A 19430-nucleotide genomic window follows, 5' to 3' on the forward strand; every position below is an offset into this window, starting at 1 on the left:
TTTCTATATCTGTGAGCTATGCTGACAGATTCATTGTTGTGGGTAGAGTTACATCTAATAAGTACAATTATGCTTAGCTGCTGCCTAAACACAGGTATGTACACAAGACCATAATGCTTAACGTGTGTACAGCAAGGTAAGTGCTGCAGACAGGTGAAAAGTAGAATAGTATGTGTTAAATATGCTTTTCCAAAGCAAGGTCTGTCTTTAGGGGAAAAAAGCAATCTGTAGGCCTGTGACCATGGAAGACAGCTAAGTTTTAACCATGCTCAGTTGTGAGGCAGTAGTGGAATATCCAGCTGTACATGATCAGCAAGCGTTTGCTCCCTTTTCCCATGAAATCATGAAGTGTTTAGGCAGAACGGATCCATCAAAGCACACTTCAGATGCCTTGGAGAAGAAAATGGGTCCATGGAAGCATATCTATTTCTAGGTGTAGTTCTGTAAAAAATGGAAAATATCTTCACCAAGCCTTTTAACACACACATGGATATTCCAAATACAAACCTTTATTGAAATTAACTATGCAGAAATTATTCGAACAGGTTTTTCTAAAAAGCATGGGAATTTAAAGAACTGCACTAGAATAGACACTAAATTCAGTTTCACAGTAACATCAAAGCTGCATCTTCACCTACAGAAACATCTCAATACAGTCAGGCTAGCAATTCATTGAGCATGAACAAGAGCACCAGCTCCCTGGCCATAGCCAAATCCTTTGGGACCAAAGTTCTTTGCATAACAACCTGCAAGGATTAAAAAAAATTATTAGCTCGATTCCTTGATACTTCTGTATTGTTTTAGTAAGCCATGTACTAAAATAACGGATTATAGAATATTTGTGTCTTCCAGAGTTAGCATTATTCCTAACCTAAGGCCAAGAGCACAGTCTACATTGGATTTAGAGGTGTCATAAAGGATGGAAGCACAACCATTAAAGGTCTCTTTACCATGTCAACATCAGCCCTTCAAGTCAATCTGATTTCTTGAGGATGTTATTTTCATGAATTTGCTTTTCATTTGCAGGGTTATACTAAAAGAAATGGAAACCAACAAAGATTTGCAGGGGGGCATCTAATTTCCCCCCTCCTCACCATTTCTTCTTTCCATTCCTAAAAGTCTCCACAGTCTTTCCCCTTTTCATTCTCTCCCTCTCACCCAACAGCCAACTTATTTTTATCTGCTCCTCTGCAGCTTCTGCTAAGGAAAACTAAAGACTCATTGTGGGGCCCAGTATGGCAGGAAACCCTCAAAGGCTTGGGGAAGCACAGCACTTTGCCTGTATCCCCTTCCCTACATTATTTCATTTCCCCCTCTTCCAGGCAACCCCAATATCCTTTGGCTTTTCCCTGCCTCATTGCCTCTCATCTATTCACGAACCTACATTTTACCTGCCTTCTATCTTCAGCTATATAACTTGTTATTTACTTCATCTATACCCCACCTTTGTCCACAGTGTTTACAAAGGCCAAAACAGCCCTGGAAAAGAGCCTTGACCCACCTTGCCCTTTTACTGACAAAAAACTGTCCCTAGAATGCTGTAGTATCCTAGCAACTGCCTATGAGGGCTTCTGTTTCTTAAAACTATAGGAACTCTCATTTTAAGTTGTTTTTAAACCCATGTATTTTGTTTAGATTTTATTTTCAGCTGTTCACAGCTCTAGTCACTGAAGTGAAATATCTTCAGATTTGAAGCTGAGGGTGGGCCAGACTGAAGCTGCTCCCACTCCCACTCCCACATTGCACTTTAGCACGACTACCTTGGAGCATAGCCACAGGAGCTCGGAGCTGCTCCAAGCCTGGGCTCTACTGTGGCTAGCCTGGCCAGCAGTTCCCAGACTGTACTGCTGTGGCAACTCCTGGGCCCCCAAAGCATTTTAAAAAACTTTTCAGATTGTTTTGCAATTGTGGGGGGTCACAAAAGTTTGCAGAAAAACTTGCTTGAAGTAAGTGTGCCTCCTATCCATGGATTTTGGTATTTGCCGATGGGGGCACACTTGGGGAATAGTATATAAATATATACATTAAAAAAGAGCCTCTTGTGGCGCAGAGTGGTAAGCTGCAGAAATGCTGTCTGAAGCTGTCTGCCCATGAGGCTGGGAGTTCAATCCCAGCAGCCGGCTCAAGGTTGACTCAGCCTCCATCCTTCCGAGGTTGGTGAAATGAGTACCCAGCTTGCTGGGGGGTAAACGGTAATGACTGGAGAAATCACTGGCAAACCACCCCATATTGAGTCTGCCATGAAAACGCTAGAAGGCGTCACCCCACGGGTCAGACATGACTTGGTGCTTGCACAGGGGATACCTTTACCTTTTACCTTTATATACATTAAAAACCATATACAACTGAATAAAAGCCTTCAGACTGTTTGGCCACCCCATTTCTATCCTTGATCAAAAGCCCATCAATTTGCACAAGGATCAGTTCAATTCCTAATGGTTCTTACCTTTGCAATAGATTTCTCCCTCCTTCTCTGTCAGAGTCGTTGATTCCAGGCTTTTCCCACACTTAGCACATCGGAAACAATTTTTATGCCAAGGCTAAAGAGAATATAGTTAATTTGGGATTCCACATGGCAGCAGAGACTCCCAATCATTATTTCATTTTTTATTTTATATACTAGCAAGAAAGCCCATTGCAACCAGGGGACACTGGGAGGTGCAGATCTCTCTCTCTCCCTCCCACTCCCTGCTTGTCTCTCCATGTGCCTCACAGCAGCAGGTAATTAGGGCTCCATTTTAGGAGAGAAGCAGGGCTGGTGTGCTGTTTGGGGCAGCTCTGTGTGTCTCTCTCTCCCTCCGCTGCAGCAGGGGCGGCTCTCTGTGTCTCCCTCTCCGTGGCAGCAGTAGCGATAGCAGGTAATTAGGGCCCCTTCTTAAGAGGGGAGCAGGGCTGGTCAGCAGCTTGGGGCAGCTCTCTCTGTGTCTCTCTCTGCCTCCCTTGCAGCAGGAGCGATAGGAAGGAAAGAAGCAATAGGAGGGAATGAGGGCTCGTGTTTGGTCTGACAGGGCTCTGTGTGTCTGTCTCTGGCATGGCTGAGAGGAACATGGCTAGTGTCATGTGTCAGGGAGGGAGGCCGGGAGCTGTAGGGGCAGGGCCAATTCCAACTTGGACACCCAGACACGTTCCACCCCCTAGGCTGTTTCACAAATGTATAGAGTAACCATGGATAAGGATATATGTGTGCATATATACACTGACACAGAACTAGAAACTAGGCTTTCAGTTGAGAAGACTTATAATTTGCCAGTCTTTATGACACAGTGTCTAGGTTTTCCTATTCACATCAGCAAAACTCAGTGTACCACAACAGTATAAATGGTTTAACGCATTAGATTCAACTGGACAAGCTTTACAAACTGCTTATATTCTGCTTCTCCAACAGACCTGTTGGCAAACAAATTTAAATCTATGCATTCCTACAAGAAATAAAAATAGCCATCCATTATAAACTAACCCAAGCAAGGTCAGTGTTGCTTGGAAAGATATTTGCACCTACATGTCACCTTACCTTTCCAGCCCCTATTACTTTTTCCGCTGCATAAACAGAGTCACCACACCTGGAACACTTCTCCGCCCCTCCAAATTTCTGGGCAAACTTTGAAGTATTTGGACTTGTTGTAGGTCGATGAGAAGGTGCACTAACAAAAAAGGCCACACCCTAGTATAAGCATTCCATTACACTAGCTTTGTGCATGTTCCACCATGAAGCAGTCATTATAACCCAGAGCTAGAAAGCTCACCTCTAAGATGTTCTGCTACCTGCACCACCATTCCACCCCTTCTCAGTTTTTTTTCTTTGGGAGATCTAAATTTCCAACTGTTATGGGCACCAAGTATCCAGGGACCTATCATCTTCTTTAATACTAAAAACAAAATTACCAATAGCATAATCATGCCAATTCTTTTCAACAGTACTCATGGCATCTTGAGCTCGACAACTACTGCTTGAAAATAGAGACCTTCTATATGGATCAAAACCTTCTATTCTGCTAAGCACAGAGTATTCTGTCAGCAGATCTAAAGTAATGTAGGCTCCCTTCTTTGCTAGAGCCAAATTCACTGCAAAGAAAATAACTCTTCTAGCTTTAGTCTGAAAATTCGGGGGTTTTGCTGCAAGTCATAGCCAGTATATGGCAACCCATTCAGGTTTCTAAGGCAAGAGACATTCAGAGGTGGTTGGCCATTGCCTGCTTTGGCGAAGCAACTCTAGACCTCTTTGGTGGTCTCTATTCAAGTACTTATTGGGGCTGACCTGGCTTAACTTCTGAGATTGGGCTCTGGGGTTTTCCAGGGTAGAATCCACCCTGGGCTTTTTATCCCTGGTGGCCCCAAATTAAAGCAAGTCATCTACATGTTATTCAATTTCTATTTTGTTATTTAGCACTTTATATTTTCCCTCGGAGCCTCTTGTGGCGCAGAGTGGTAAGGCAGCGACATGCTGTCTGAATCTGTCTGCCCATGAGGTTGGGAGTTCAATCCCAGCAGCTGGCTCAAGGTTGACTCAGCCTTCCATCCTTCCGAGGTCGGTAAAATGAGTACCCAGCTTGCTGGGGGGTAAACGGTAATGACTGGGGAAGGCACTGGCAAACCACCCCGTATTGAGTCTGCCAAGAAAACGCTAGAGGGCGTCACCCCAAGGGTCAGACATGACTCGGTGCTTGCACAGGGGATACCTTTACCTTTACCTTTATTTTCCCTCGGCAATGTCTGTGATTGATCAGTGGTGACACTATCCTCTGTGATATCCAGGATCAGTTAAAGCTCACTACATTTGAGGAATCTGCTTCAAGAGCTCCAGTATTAACTGTAGATCTCTGTATTTGGCTGGATTAACTACCTCCCTGACACCTCCAATGCTGATGTAGCGAAGCAGTCTGTTGCTGATCGGTCAGGGCATCAGTTCAAAGACTTTCTGGTTCTGGTTGCCATTCCCTTATTCTCGCCCTCATTTTGGCATCTGTTTTAAAGTGACTGTGCTCCAGAAGCCCACACTTCTCTCAGCAGAGATTTGCCTCTTGGATTTACCTCCTCATTCTCTGTGAGGCTGCTTCCTCCCCTCCCCCCTGCTCCTGCAGGAAAAGAAAGATAACAAAGCAGCCTCGTGCTCCACTTGCCCCTATCCCAGCTTGCACTGGCTGTAGACTCGGGACTAGTCAAAAGGCAGGAAATGAAGCACTCTGCAGCCTTGTGCTCTTTCAATGCTGGCTGGAGCTTCACCTAATTACCCCCCCCCCAATCAAGCAGGAAGGAGACTAAAAATTGGAACAATGCAAATGCAGAAGGGCAATGTTTTTTAAAATTGGGGAAAAGGAAGACTGTAGATACAGGTTCAAATCAACCAGAATTCGGCAAGATTTAAAGTGGAAAAAAATTAAGTACAAACTACACCTAGGTCAGCAAAAGTCTGAATTACTGACCTCCAGTTTCAGTGACCAATACTGTGACATACTGGTCCATAATTCCAGTGACTTGGTACCATGTGTATGTTGCTTATGATAAAAAAATTCATTTTCCCCAATAAAGTTCATGTTAGCCAGCTATTACCAAGCCTCTCAAGTTGTGTTTATGAAATTGTCCTATTAATGAAGTATAACTTATGTACAATCCAGACTACTCAGCTTCAGCACTCAACTCACTATAAGCACAAGAATTTTACAATCCAATTCTGTGAGCCCACTCAACTCGGCTTCGTCTCAAATTTGAACTGCACCAAAGACACTGTTTCCACAACCCTTGGAGTCAGTTGATAATCGTGATTAAGAGGTGAGCTACCATGATGTCTTATTTGAAACAGTCAGCTGAATTTACCTGTGCAGTTACATCATAACACTGTTCAGTCAGTAATATCTGAAACCACCCTGGGAAATAATTACCTTTCAAGAACTCGAAGTATAAGGTGTTGAGTTATTTCTTGCAGACACTAGCTCCCTGAAGAGCCTTAAGTCACTAAGGAGACTGCTGCTAATTTTATTTGCATCCAAAGCCAAAGACAGGTCAGAGAAGAACACATTGCTTAATGCCTACAGGCTGGGTATTTTTTGCAGGGGGTCAAATTCCTTGTGTAGTGGAAGTGACAAAAATTGTACTTACTTATCATGCTTGATACCCAGCCGTTCCCCTCTGTCCATATTCAGAGTGCCTGCTCCTTGGCCATAGCCATATCCTTTGGGACCGTACTTCTTTCCATAGCAAGACTTGCAATATACCTCTCCATCGTGTATGGTTACTGTTGTGCTGTCTAAGTTTTTCCTGCAGACCACTGGGAGAGAGAAAAAAGATAATTTGCTTTTCAAAAGTGGCTCTTTACAGTCACTTGCCTATCAGGGCTGGAATGTCAAGTGCCAGATGTGTTCAGTTCTGTTGCCAGGGGTGGGGGTGGGATTAAACAAACTGTAGAATTTAAAGAATGGGCAGTTTCTTTTGAATAGGGAAACTATATTTTTACTCCATGAAGGGATGTGTCACACCCACCCTTTCATGGTGCTGACATTTACAGACTGGAAGGTTGATGCAATTTAATTAGAAAGGCTGCCACAAACTGAGGAATGGAGGTTAACAATTCCTCTCCCCCTCATACTTTTTAAAATTCACATTGAACATGCACTTCTATTAGTGCTAACATGTTCAATTATGCAGAAGATCCTCAGTCCCATTTTTACTGAGAAAAAAGCAGAATCCCTAGATAGGTGGGACTGCAAGAACTGTGACTGGCCCAGTGTCACCTAGCAGGCTTCATCTGGAGGAATGAGGAATCAAACCTAGTTCTCCAGATTGGAGTCCACTATTTGACCTGTCCTCTCGCAGATGCACTTGCTCCAGATTGAAGCCCAATCAAATTCAAGATCTTGGTTATAACCTCTAAAGTCCTAAGCTTCTGCAGCTATCAGACCTGCAAGACCACCTCTCCCTGTATGTCCCCTGCTGAAGTCCACCAAATGAAATACAAACCAAACTTCTTCAGCAAAAGGATATTATGACCCTTTCCCCATAACCTTCTGATAGTGAAAATCAGGCAACATTTAGTAGTAGTTTTAATGCTTTTAATTAATCATTTTAATTAACTCATATTTTACTCTATCTAGATAACTTTGATTGTTGTAACCTGCTCTGGATTGCCAGAGAAAGGGCAGGTAACACAATATTATCATTATCACTACTACTACTACAACTAGCAGCAAAGCATGTTCCATTGCAAAATATGATGGGCACTTGAGCCACCCCCCTCCCATCCCAGGCAAGCCCACAAAGGTGTCAGCATGCATTTTCAGGGCCAGAGGGAACTCTGCTTGCTGCCCCCATCCTGAAAAAGCCAACTGAAGCCTCTGCAGGCCTCAGTGTTTTTAGGGTGGTAGGGAGAAATGCTATCTGGCACTCTACTCCTCCCCCTTGCCCCAGGTAGCCCTGTCACAGCCTGGTAAGGCCATGGCTGGAGTTGCTCAGGACGGTGGGTGCGCTGGCAAGGACTGGCTCTCTCTTCCCCCCCCCCCCTTCCCCTGCAGAGCCACTGAGGCCTGGTAAGGCTGTGGCTGCTCGGGGTGGAGGCAACTGCTGGCAGAGGCTCCCTTCCTCCTTCGCCACCCCCATGGGGCCGCAGTTCCAGGCCCTCCGCCCTCCCTCCAGCTCTCACTCACCAAGCTGGTACTTCTTACATATGGAAGAAGTTGAAGGGGGATGAGGCTAGGAGAAGGGCATCCTACCTGATTGGCCGCTCATTGGGTGGCCGGCCAATCAAATACATGATGAGTCCCAACTCCTCCCACCATCCATGTTCTGATGTGTATGTGTATGTGTATGTGTATGTGTATGTGTATGTGTATGTGTATGTGTATGTGTATGTGTATGTGTATGTGTATGTGTATGTGTATGTGTATGTGTATGTGTATGTGTATGTGTATGTGTACACATACAGATATTAATAAAAAGCAAACAAATTTTATAAATTCACTGATGTGATTTCTTATTATTCTTATCCCTGTCTCATTATGTTTCAGTGTTAACAGCAATGAACTGATCTATGAAAAGGCATGACATGGTCCCACAAAAACCTACTTAGCAATCCAGCTGCTTGAAGGTATGAGCTTGGGTTAAGCTACAGTCTGAATTTTCGCTAACACAATAGCACTGATTTTTAGCCAAGCACAAAGCCATCTATTATTTGACAGGATTCTTTGTTCAGTGTCCTCTAACAAACAAGCTTTTTAAAACAAAATTCAACGCTTCAATAAGCTGTTAGGCTGAAAAATAATCACTTGGATAGGGCTCCAGTGAGCTAGTCTGCAGTCCCCTGTGCCAAAAGCCTAACAGAATTTTGGCTCCATAATGCTGAACTAGAAAATCCACCAAATAATTGAATTAACTTATTTGGTACACAAGTGAGGAAGACAGCCAATGAATAATTTTCTAACCAAATGTTTTTAAATGTTAACTGCTGGAATAATTTAGCATGCAAACTGGTATTTTGACTGCCATCATGATACTATTTTTGACAGATTGATCTTTGCATTTTGTTAATGTATTTCAGAAAATAAAAACATTTTAATCAGCAATTTAGCTGATCTCAACGTTCACAAGTGCCAAGAGGGAAACAAAAGCATTCTGTTTTTAAAGAGAGATGGAGGGGCTTCTGTTGATGCCTCAGAAGGCTGTCATTGTATCATTGAGACAAACAGCAAATTTAGCAGAGTGTTAAAGGGGCTTGCTCATCAAAAGTGGCTTGGTTCTTCTAGAAGCTCCTTCAAATGGGTGTCAGACCTCAGAAGAAGAAGAAGAGTTGGTTCTTATATGCCACTTTTCCCTACCTGAAGGAGGCTCAAAGCGGCTTACAGTCGCCTTCCCATTCCTCTCCCCACAACAGACACCCTGTGGGGTGGGTGAGGCTGAGAGAGCCCTGATATCACTGCCCGGTCAGAACAGTTTTATCAGTGCTGTGGCGAGCCCAAGGTCACCCAGCTGGTTGCATGTGGGGGAGTGCAGAATCGAACCTGGCATGCCAGATTACAAGTCCGCACTCCTAACCACTACACCAAACTGGCTCTCAATCAATTTCCTGTGACTAAACAAACTTCATTAGCCGTTGTCCTGCATACTGTTAGCATTTCAAGCTGCCTTGAGAACATTTTAATAAATCTGTTTATCCACCAGGGTCCATGACTCTTCCTCACCTCATGGAACAATTTGCCCAAGGAGATGCTATGTTCAGAAAGCTCTATGATGCCACTTTATTCCCTAGTGATTTTAATGGGGTATAAACTGCTGCCATTTAGGTTGGGCGTTACCTGGCATTTCATTGTACCCTATGTATTTTTTAAATTTGTAATTGTTAAATTCCACTGAGCCAAAAAATGGTGGGGAAACATATCTTTAGTATAAGAAAGCACTTGGTCTTCCTCAGCAACACCCAAAGCATCTCTTTGCTGCTAATGGCCATCAGCCAAAATGAAGCAAAAGATTTTTAAAATGTGACATTCCTGGCTCCCACCTTGGTACAACTCTGAGTTCCTTGGCTGCTATCGTAGCTACATCATTCCTGCTGCTTCCAGTCTGCACCATATTACTCAGCTAGAGCAAGACCAATACCTTAGGAATGGACCCTCAACACAGCTGTTACAGGAGCTATAGCAATACTTACGACAGAGAAAGCAGCATCTGTGGAAACTCCTCCCATCACACTGAACTTCTTCCGCATGGTACACTGTTCTGCCACAGGAACCACATTTGTTGCCACCTCCCCAGTTTGGCATTCTGAGCCTGCATAAGAGATGCCAACAGTGAGCAACAAAGTACAGGTGGTTTGTTTGTAGAACAGCTGCCAAGACAAAGAACCAAAAAGTACATCACTAAGTGGGATTAGATATCCAATAGAATTTTATTGTGGTGCTTTCCTTACAGCTAGAACTGTAACCTAGAAGCCCTGTAAACCCAAGTCTTAGCATGATACTCCACATCCACAAATTAAACTTGAGAGCAGATCTTTACTCATTATGCAGTAATTCCCAAACCTTAACAGCAGCATCCTATATAGAATCATAGAACTGGAAGGGACATATAGACCATCTAGCCCAACCCCTGCTCAATGCAGGATCAGCCTAAAGCATTCATGGTAAGTACTGGTCCAGCTGCTGTTACAGTATCTATTGACTGCAGTGACAGGCAGCATTAAGAAAGAGACTGCAAGTTATAAAAACTTCACACTCCTTCGATCAGGCACAATGAATTGCAAAGACCATACTGTCAATGTCTTCTGCCATCCCTCCCCTAGTTTCTATTAGCAGACCAATTAAATGTTAAGAGAGTCAAGGAACACCACTAAATGGTTTATTCCTCCAATCATCTTCTCCCTTCATTTTTAATCAGTGGTGTACTGTAATTCCCTCATGCTCCTCACACACCAATAAGAGGCCAAAAGAACAGCCAGCTGGGTGGCCTTGGGCTCACCACACCACTGATAAAGCTGTTCTGACTGAGCAGGAATATCAGGGCTCTTCTCAGCCTCACCCACCTCACAGAGGGTCTGTTGTGGGGAGAGAAGAGGCAAGACAAATGTAAGCTGCTTTGAGACTCCTTTGGGTAGAGAAAAGCTGCATATAAGAACCAACTCTTCTTCTTCTATAATTTACTTATCAGTTACACTATGATTATATAAAAGAAATGCAATCCCTGTTTTCTGTAAAATATTTTTTACTTTAACTTAAAATTTTAATATAACCAGATACAAAATTCAATAGTAAATTTAAGATATCTGTAAATTCATATCCCCCACTGTAGCTCTCAAAACCTACAGTTCATTTCCATCTTACTCTCAGTTCATTTTCCCTATATCATGCAAAAAGTCTACAAGGTTTCCAATTAGCTACAACTATATTGTTTTTAGTTTAATTAAAGTAGTGAGTTTGGCAATCTCTGCCAATTCCATCATCTCTATCGACCATTCTTCTATTGTGTGTAATTTTTTTATTTTTGAGCATATCACAGTAGTCATATATAGAAACAAATTCCATGTCTTTTTTCCCCAAGTTCTTTCTCCATTAATCCCAAAATAAAGTATCTAATTTCATTTGTATATTAGACTTTAAAATCTTCTGTATTCATGCATATTTGTTGTTGTTGTTGTTGTTAGGTGCGAAGTCGTGTCCGACCCATCACGACCCCATGGACAATGATCCTCCAGGCCTTCCTGTCCTCTACCATTCCCTGGAGTCCATTTAAGTTTGCACCTACTGCTTCAGTGACTCCATCCAGCCACCTCATTCTCTGTCGTCCCCTTCTTTTGCCCTCGATCGCTCCCAGATTCATGCATATATTTTTGTCAAATATTGCAGCCTTTTCACATCCAGCATAAATGATAAAATGTCCCTTCATGTTGGTCACTTTTCCAACATACGCTCAAAATATTTTAATACTGCACTTCACAGGTGATGTAAATAGGTTGATATACCATTGCCTTCTCTCCCTTCCAACCTGTTGTTCTAAAATTGGAATAGTGCAACATACCACTCATTTGAAGTCATAAAAGCATGAGATCTGTCTGCATAACAAAAGCAATTATAAAATATCCATGCTGCTTTGGAGCGGTTGTCCAACACTGATAATCCATCTGTGTAAGCAACTCAATCACAATTTCCATTGATCTGCAACTGCTTGCAGGATCTCCTAAGCTCCAAGATTCATCAGATTGTGCAGGCCATATCCAGAAATTGCTACTATCCAGAATTGCTATTCATACTATCCATATCCAGAATTGCTATTCAATACTATTATTATTATTATTGTTATTGTTATTATTAAATTTATATCCCGCCTCCCCCCAGAGGCTTGAGGCGGGTCACATAAAACCAATCCCCTAAAACAATAAAAGCACAATAAAACATAAAACAATTAATTACAAAAGACAAGAATGGCGGCAAGATTCAATATAACTAACCCAATTCCACAACCCACTAAGAAGGGAAAGGGAGGGGGCAGATGACAGATGCAACTGTCACACTTGTCACATTTGTGAGGGGGGCTAGATCTTCTTGCTGCCCAGCCTCAACCGAAAGCCTGGCAGAAGAGCTCCGTCTTGCAGGCCCTGCGGAATTATGACAGTTCTTGCCGGGCCTGTAGCTCTTCCGGGAGCTCATTCCACCAGGTCGGGGCCAGGCTAGTGTGGAAAAGAGTTAGTCAGATCATCATACAAAAAAGGCACCAAGTCTTAATTAACTATTTATTTATTTTATTTATTACATTTCTATACCACCCTCTCAGCAAGCCAGTTCAGGGCAATGTACATCATATTAAAACATCATCATTTAAAATAAAATTGAAGCAACAATGTAAGTTGGTGTCAGCAATAATACTCACATCAGCAGTCTCAGGTTGGGTCATGGTCATATCTCCCAGAGCTAGACTGAGGTCAGGGGGCAGCTTTAGTGAGGAAGCTCAGTAGATGTTGTTTCACTGGCCCCAAACCATAAGCCAGCTCCTTTGTGTATAAAAGCTTGACAGATTCTTACCTAGAGAACAACTCTGCCATTATGGGTAATATATAGTAAGTCTTTTAAAGCAGGGTTGCTAAACAGAACAGTGGCTATTGCTGAGCCGTTAATTCCTAGAATGTGGGACAATATAATTAATGATCAACCAAAGTCAGGACATTTTAGGGCATTCCCTAAACAATATTTGGTACATTTTCTGCCTTGACACACATGGATGATTTTGTAGCTCAAAACTGGATAGCAACATTAAGCTAATTACTTGGAACATGCCTTGAAGACTCCCAGTAATTTAACTCTGATTTTCCACGCTTTCGCAGAAACAAGTACTCAAGTTGGGGAAAATGCCTTCTATGACATGCACTACTATTATTTTGTCATTCTTGGCACCACTGGAGTCTAAATCTTGATATTTCATTACATTTATCCAAGGGCCTGGCTGCACCACTGTGCAACAGCTGATATCAATCATAGCAAACAGGACACAGAGAGGGACGCAGACGGCATTCCTTTTCCAAAAATCTCTGCTGTATAAATATTCTTTACTATTCTGTAGCATCCTCTCAAGGAGGAACTTTATTTCTTTGTTCCTTACTTAGAAAGCATCTTACATCAGTGACCTTAGCATTTCTTTCTCCGTTCACTATATACAAGGTTCTTAAAATTTTACAGATCCCTTCATACCTATTTCTAAATACAAGTTTCTCCTGATGTTTTGATATTATGAAACTTTCTGCATTTTATAGGAGAGATTATTCGTTAGAGCTAACCCTCAGCATTACAGCATGGTAGATACAATCAATGTTCTCTCAATTATATGTAAGGAGCAGCAATAACAGGCTAGCACTGGTAAATGTAAGTATGCATTCATGTACATGTGCAACATCTACAATTTGTTCCACTGCCCTGCTCATGCAGACGTTCTAGGCAAATTGATCTATCCACTAATCAAAAGGTATTCAGAACGTCTGGACACAGATCAAGCAAAGAGGTTATTAAGCAATTAGACTCCCGCACCCCAGTAGCAATTCAGATCGCGAAGTTTTGCACTGCTGCCACAAAAATATGAAATTTGGAAGATAGATAATTTTATGTTTTAATTTTTGTTCTGAGGATTTATCTTAATTGCATTATACCTAATGACCATACTGTTTTGGTCTCTTGATTTTGTTCATATAACTTGGTCTGAACAACCATAATGATAAACTTTGAAATCTACAATTCAGTATATTTACAAAGGCTCTCAAATCTGCACAACTGTTGTACAGCATTACATAGAGTGTTATACAGCACTGCCTAGAGGGGGAGAAGCTATCCTTATACCGCACCATCCAACTATCATTTTTGACAAGTGCACAAGAACCTGGATGTAGGAGAAAAGCTATTTTTAAAATTATTTTTCCACTTGTATGCCACCCTTCCCCAAAGAGCTCGGGGTGGCTCACGACAGTCATAACTTACATAAAATCATCAGTCTTAAAAATCACTAACTTTAAAGCAAATCTCAAAGTTTCAGACAAGTCTCAAAAGAAAGAGGGGCACATAAAACACAACCATATCATTGGTGGTTGCTGTTAACTTGTAAGTTGGGTGCTTTAAGTCCAAGATCATACTGAACTTTTCATTCATTTGTAGAGAAGACTGAAAAAGACCATGGGGAAGATGGGGGTTGGGGGGAATTCTACAGGATCTGCTAAGCCCACAAAATAGAAGCCCAGCCTGGTTCTCAGCAGCCCAACGTAGAGAATCCAAAATCCCTTCTTCAAACCAGTATTCCAAGCAAATGCAGAGGTGCTTTCCAGTCATGATAGTAGTGCCATGTTGTCATTATGATATGCACTTAGACCGTTTATGCACTGGAGGATTCATGCCGGGCTGCAACTTCCAGCAATGCTTTTTCTCTTTCTCCTGTTTTATCCTTGGTAGCAACTCTAAGACCGTTTATGCACTGGGAACTTCACTGCCGCACCTCTCTATCAGGAGCACAGATAGGGGGTGGATGAGGTGCACTAGGCCAAATGCTCCCCCATGTAGCATTGCTGGAAGTTGCTTAGGGTCCCACTGGGGAGAAAAAGCAAGGAATACCTAAATAAAGGGATACCATCTTTTTAAAAGATCTGAACAAGAAATCTGGTTTGAAATTCATGGAAGTCTTCCCTTGCTTCAGCAATACCTTTCCATGTAAACAGGAATCAAGTGGTGTCAGTGTGGAACAACATATTCTCTGCAAAGTGGTGCTTTAAAAACAGGGCAACTTATAAAACACCTCCTATCTTCATGGGGAAAATGACATGGTCACTTATTGATATTACAGATTTAAATAAGAACCATTTTGAGAAAAATTACCTTAGACAATTGCACATGTAGTTACATTTAGAGTTCTTAATGCAGGGAAGTTAATCAAAGCTCCTGACAACACCAGTATATTACTGCTTGGATTTGTGCTGGAGTTTTACAACTACAACAAATATTTTCAGTGTTACAGTTTTGGGTTACTACAGTAAGCTGTCTCAGCCTCAGATGTAAGATTGAACTATCATAAGCTTGTACAGGCAAGCCCATGGTGTATTTAAGAGCAACAGAGGATGGCACTAAACCTTTGCCAGATGTTTTCATCAAAATTCTCTTGATCTCCCCCCAAGAACACACCTATGCTTTTGGCAAGCAATTACCATTATTATGCTTCAGCTCTTACGTATGTAATGGGTGAGCCAGACAGATCAGTAAGGCAATTTGAGTGACCCATCCAACAACTTGCTTTTATATCTAAGTCACATGCCAGCACTTAACCTTCAAGTTAAAAAAACTAATCTCAGAAGAAAAGCAAAGAAAATGCAAGCTATGACCCTTTTGCTAATGAAAGCTCAAATTGCTGTCATGCTTAAGCAGATAATGCTCAATTTCCATAAAATACCTGGGGTGGCTTTCAAAAATCAGTTGCCCTACTCTGCTCAGTTATTTGCTCTTTAAAAGGTGTGAAAAGTATTTTTTTAATGGCTGACTTAATTTTTGAGATTGCCCAGAAATATTCAACTTTACACTGCACAGTAACACACTAGGAAGATGGACAAAGTGAAACTCTCTTTGGTGTGCTAGTTCAATACTAGGTAAGGAGGCCCAAGTTTTGAACCATGTAAATCTCAGACAGATGCCATCAGGTTTTGCATACATTACCTAAGTGATTCCATAGCTCCAGGCAGGCAATAACAAAGCAATTCTCTATTCAGCTATGTTGCTCTGTAATCCTGCTCTGTTTGCAAGTCTTCAAGCACTTCTAGTCTGCTAACAAGGTCAATGGCTCTTGTAGCTAATGAAATCCAACATGGTAGGACCATCTTCACGCTCTTGAATAGGTATTTAAAGGTGCAGATGGGCACCTCCCCACTGCACAAAAAGTCATCTATGGGCTTAGACCATGAAAACATGAACTAAACATTTTCAACTGCACCGCCAGCCATTCCCATTCAAACATCTATGGGATGTTACCACTGTACAGTTGAGAAATGTTTTTAACTAAAGGAGCACCTATCAGATTCTACAGTGGTCCATTCAGAGAAGAAAAATATTCTATGGCGTAACAAGGCTGTAGAACCAGTTCTATGAATCAGGTACAAGAAAGCCAAAGGAAGAGAGAGTCCTGAAGATAAGAGTTACAGCATTAGATTTTCCATCCCCAGATTTACAAGTTCTTCATGACACAACCTGTCCACTACTAAAGGGTTATATAAATTCACTTGAGAAGTGGAATAAAAGATATTCTTGCAGTAAAAAGAACTTTAAAAAGACAGTAACTCTAGAAACGCTATCAACACATTTTTGCATCCCCTTCCCTGAAAGTGGGGGAAATAACGGCTATTCTGCAAAGGATTCTCACAAAATTATGTCTCACAATAGGTTTGTTGAAAGCAATTTTAACTAATTAATATTTAACTAATTTAAATAATTTACTGCCCAGGCATCCAACCAACATGCATATTCCAAATGTACATCCAGACAAGATGGAGGTTTTGTTGGTAGGCAGGTAAGACTGAGGTGCTGGAGAAGATGGATTTACCTTAACTTGAAGGCATGCAGATGTTACTACCATGCTAAGAGACAACACATGAGATAGCCATAGCTATGACTATTTTTTTTTCCATTTGTCAGATTCAGCCCAGAAGACTCAGCCCTTCATAACTTGGGCCCCTGTATCTGAAGGACCTTCTCTCCTTTTACAAGCAGGCAAATAAGCAGTATTCAGATGCAAAACTGTTAATGAAAACCTGCATCAGAGCTGCACTGCTGGCCATGACCCACTCGTGTCTTCTTCATAGCTGTCCCACAACTGTGGAATGAGCTCTGTATAAGTTCATAGGATCTAATCATTGCTGGCTTTTAGGAGGACTGTAAGTATTTTCTTCAGTGGGAATTTGTGTTCAGTTTCTATAGAACACTTGGCTGACATTCTAAATATGGCAATTTCACTTTTGCATACTGTGGTTTTTGTTTTTAAAAGATGCTTGTAATTGATTTGTTACTAAGGCCGTTCTAGCTCAATGAGGAAAGAAGTTGAAAGTATTTCAAAATAACTGAAGTAAAATGCCATATTCCAGACACCGTGAAATAAAGTCTTCAGAGCCACCTTCTCAAAATGGATTTTTACAGCAATTGTTTCATCTTCTAACAAGGAAAATGGCTTCACTGACCTGCATTCAGCTGCAAAGATTTCCCAGGCAAATAACAACAACAACAGCAGCAGCAACAGTCGTCTGGAAATAGCCAGCACCAACTAAGTTTAGACTCAAGGGATTGTTAGCATGCAGGATAGTAAACTCAGATCACCTATAAGGCATAAGCAACTGGTCTTCTATTAAGGGGCTTATGGCAGGTAGCTGAGCTTTTTCTAATTAATCCAGTCTATTTAAAGATAAATTAACGGTATAGGAAATGGAAACCACAAAGAGATTATTAAACACACACAGCCAATCATAACAGTACTACAGGAATATATAGCCAAAAATTCCTGCCTCCTCTCTTTTCCACTTTAAATGAGTGGAAGGGCCCACCTTCTATGCTATAGAAGTTAAAACATCAATACTCACAGGAGATTCAAGACAATGTTCACTCACACCTATACCATGCAGGCTAAATGGTCACTTTCACCAAATTAGAACCACCAATGGTATGTTGTTACTGACCTTACTTCACAGGGGAAAGACACTCTGTACATGCTCAAAGATACTTTGCATTTCTCTGTATCAGGGCTCTAGAAATAGCTTTCATGTTTATGGACAAGGAAAATGGGGGAACAAGGATATTCAGTGATGTAATAGTAATGTAAATGTAATTCAACTTCAGAACTATAAAGATGCAAGGGGTTGTCCTTTCTACTTTAGCTTTACAAGTTACACATTGAATTTTGTTACCAGTTAGCTTTTTGCTTTTTTGTTTTTGCTTCACACCCACCATGTTACTTTAGGCTGTTATTCTTTTACACCAATAACTCATTCCCACCTTGGCCAAAAAACTGTGTCATACATTAAGAAGGAAAACAGAGAAGCTGCTATACAAGTTGCTGATCTAAAAAGATGTCTAACTTCTTTGCAATACCAGAAATAAAAAGCAAAGCCCCAGTGGGGTCTTTGCAAGCCACAGAGAAACGGGATGTATCACACTCTGAAAATGTCCTTTTAATTTTCAGAAAAGGTTTGCATAGGAAGCACCTAGATTCAAGTAGCTATTCGAGAATCCTTAAATCAAAATGCTCCCCTAGCCTCACTCTGATTCGAAAGTTAAATTTTGAGCCCCGCAACGCTGGCCTATGGGAATATCATCCCTCTGAGCATGTACAGTGCTTCTTTCCCCTTCACATACAGCGACTTCAGTAGTACTCTTCCACCACAATATCCAGGATGAAACAGCCAGCCACAGTCGCCCGACCAACCATCTCTGGCTTTAAGAATAAAACACTTACGAAAAGGGAGGGGCGAAAGAGAGAAAAAGGAGAAGATTCTCCTCATCCTCAAACGTTCAACGCTCTCTGCTAACAAGATTAAGCGTTCCTCAGAAGAGCCTCCCGACAGCTCAGCCGGGGCTAGATGGGAAAGTTACTTAGCCTGCCAGGCAGAGGAGACGCTGCCCGCACTTTCCTACCTGAGTATTTGCACGAAGCCAGCTTCCCTGGAGTGCTGCGGCCAGACTCTCCGTGCGTGCTAGAGGCGCGCGCACAACCACTGGGGGCCGGCGGGCTTCCCTCGGAGGTGTTTATAGTTCCCCACAGTGCGGGCGGGCGGGGGCGGCGCTAGAAGAGCTCCCCTTCCTGTCTCTGAAAGGGACCGCCCTCCCCTTTCACGGGCGGCGGCCTCAGAGTGCTGGGGATATGAGCTCGCACCCCCCCCCCCCCCGGGCGGGCATAAATGCTCCAGTAGTCCCTCACACGGGCAGCTGTTAGCATCTCTCACGCGAACCAGTCATGTCTATAACTTTCCTCCTGCCCTGGCTATGTCAGGAATGCTTTTATTCCTCTTTTTTGGGGTTGAAAGGCTGGAAATATGTGCTAGGACTAAATAAGCTACATCTAGGGTTGCCAGCTCGAGGTAGGGAAATACCTAGACATGCAGGGGTGGAGCCTAAGGCGGGTGGGGTTCGGGGAAGGGAGAAACTGCAGCAGGGAATCTACCTTCGGAAGGAGCCGTTTTCTCCAGGGAAACTGATCTTGGCCAACTGTAATAGCAGCTCTCCAGGTAACACCTGGAGGTTGGCAACCCTGACTACAGTTTAGGGACTCAGATTATGAGGAAATACAACATCATTATCAAAAATTACTGGATGATGTTTTTGCGTGAGGCATGGAGGAAGTTTTTTATATGCCACTTTTCTCTACCTTTTCTTGTCTCAAAGCGGCTTAGAGTCGCCTTCCCTTTCCTCTCCCCATAACAGACACCCTGTGAGGAGGGAGAGGCTGAGAGAGCCCTGATA

The 19430-nt window shown here is 42.3% G+C and overlaps 1 protein-coding gene across 3 annotated transcripts; it reads right to left on the bottom strand.

Annotated features, from left to right (window-relative positions):
- Positions 1-489: 489 nt before the first annotated feature.
- On the bottom strand, positions 490-18794 carry CSRP2 (cysteine and glycine rich protein 2). Of its 3 annotated transcripts, none has more exons than XM_077338870.1 (6): positions 18606-18794; positions 9632-9808; positions 6094-6262; positions 3512-3641; positions 2447-2540; positions 490-746 (listed from the first exon to the last, which is right to left on the bottom strand). In XM_077338870.1, exons 2-6 carry the CDS (start codon positions 9741-9743, stop codon positions 670-672), a joined length of 582 nt encoding a protein of 193 aa, XP_077194985.1. In that variant the 5' UTR covers positions 9744-9808; positions 18606-18794; the 3' UTR covers positions 490-669. The 3 variants fall into 3 exon arrangements, with proteins under 3 accessions (XP_077194985.1, XP_077194984.1, XP_077194986.1); XM_077338869.1 differs by having other exon boundaries at positions 9632-9750; positions 18606-18793; XM_077338871.1 differs by lacking the exon at positions 18606-18794 and adding an exon at positions 17159-17270 and having other exon boundaries at positions 9632-9750.
- Between the last annotated feature and the right edge of the window lie 636 nt (positions 18795-19430).

The sequence above is a fragment of the Paroedura picta genome, chromosome 5 (assembly GCF_049243985.1).
Source record: "Paroedura picta isolate Pp20150507F chromosome 5, Ppicta_v3.0, whole genome shotgun sequence".
Lineage (NCBI taxonomy): Eukaryota > Metazoa > Chordata > Lepidosauria > Squamata > Gekkonidae > Paroedura > Paroedura picta.

What these genes read in the sequence shown, in the direction of transcription:
- CSRP2 (XM_077338870.1), bottom strand. Translation starts at nt 9,743, where the DNA reads ATGCCAAACTGGGGAGGTGGCAACAAATGTGGTTCCTGTGGCAGAACA. An exon ending in CTGGGTATCAAGCATGATAA is followed by an intron (nt 3,642 to 6,093) that starts GTAAGTACAATT and finishes CTTTTTTGTTAG; the next exon opens with TGCACCTTCTCATCGACCTA. An exon ending in GGGAGAAATCTATTGCAAAG is followed by an intron (nt 747 to 2,446) that starts GTAAGAACCATT and finishes TAATCCTTGCAG; the next exon opens with GTTGTTATGCAAAGAACTTT.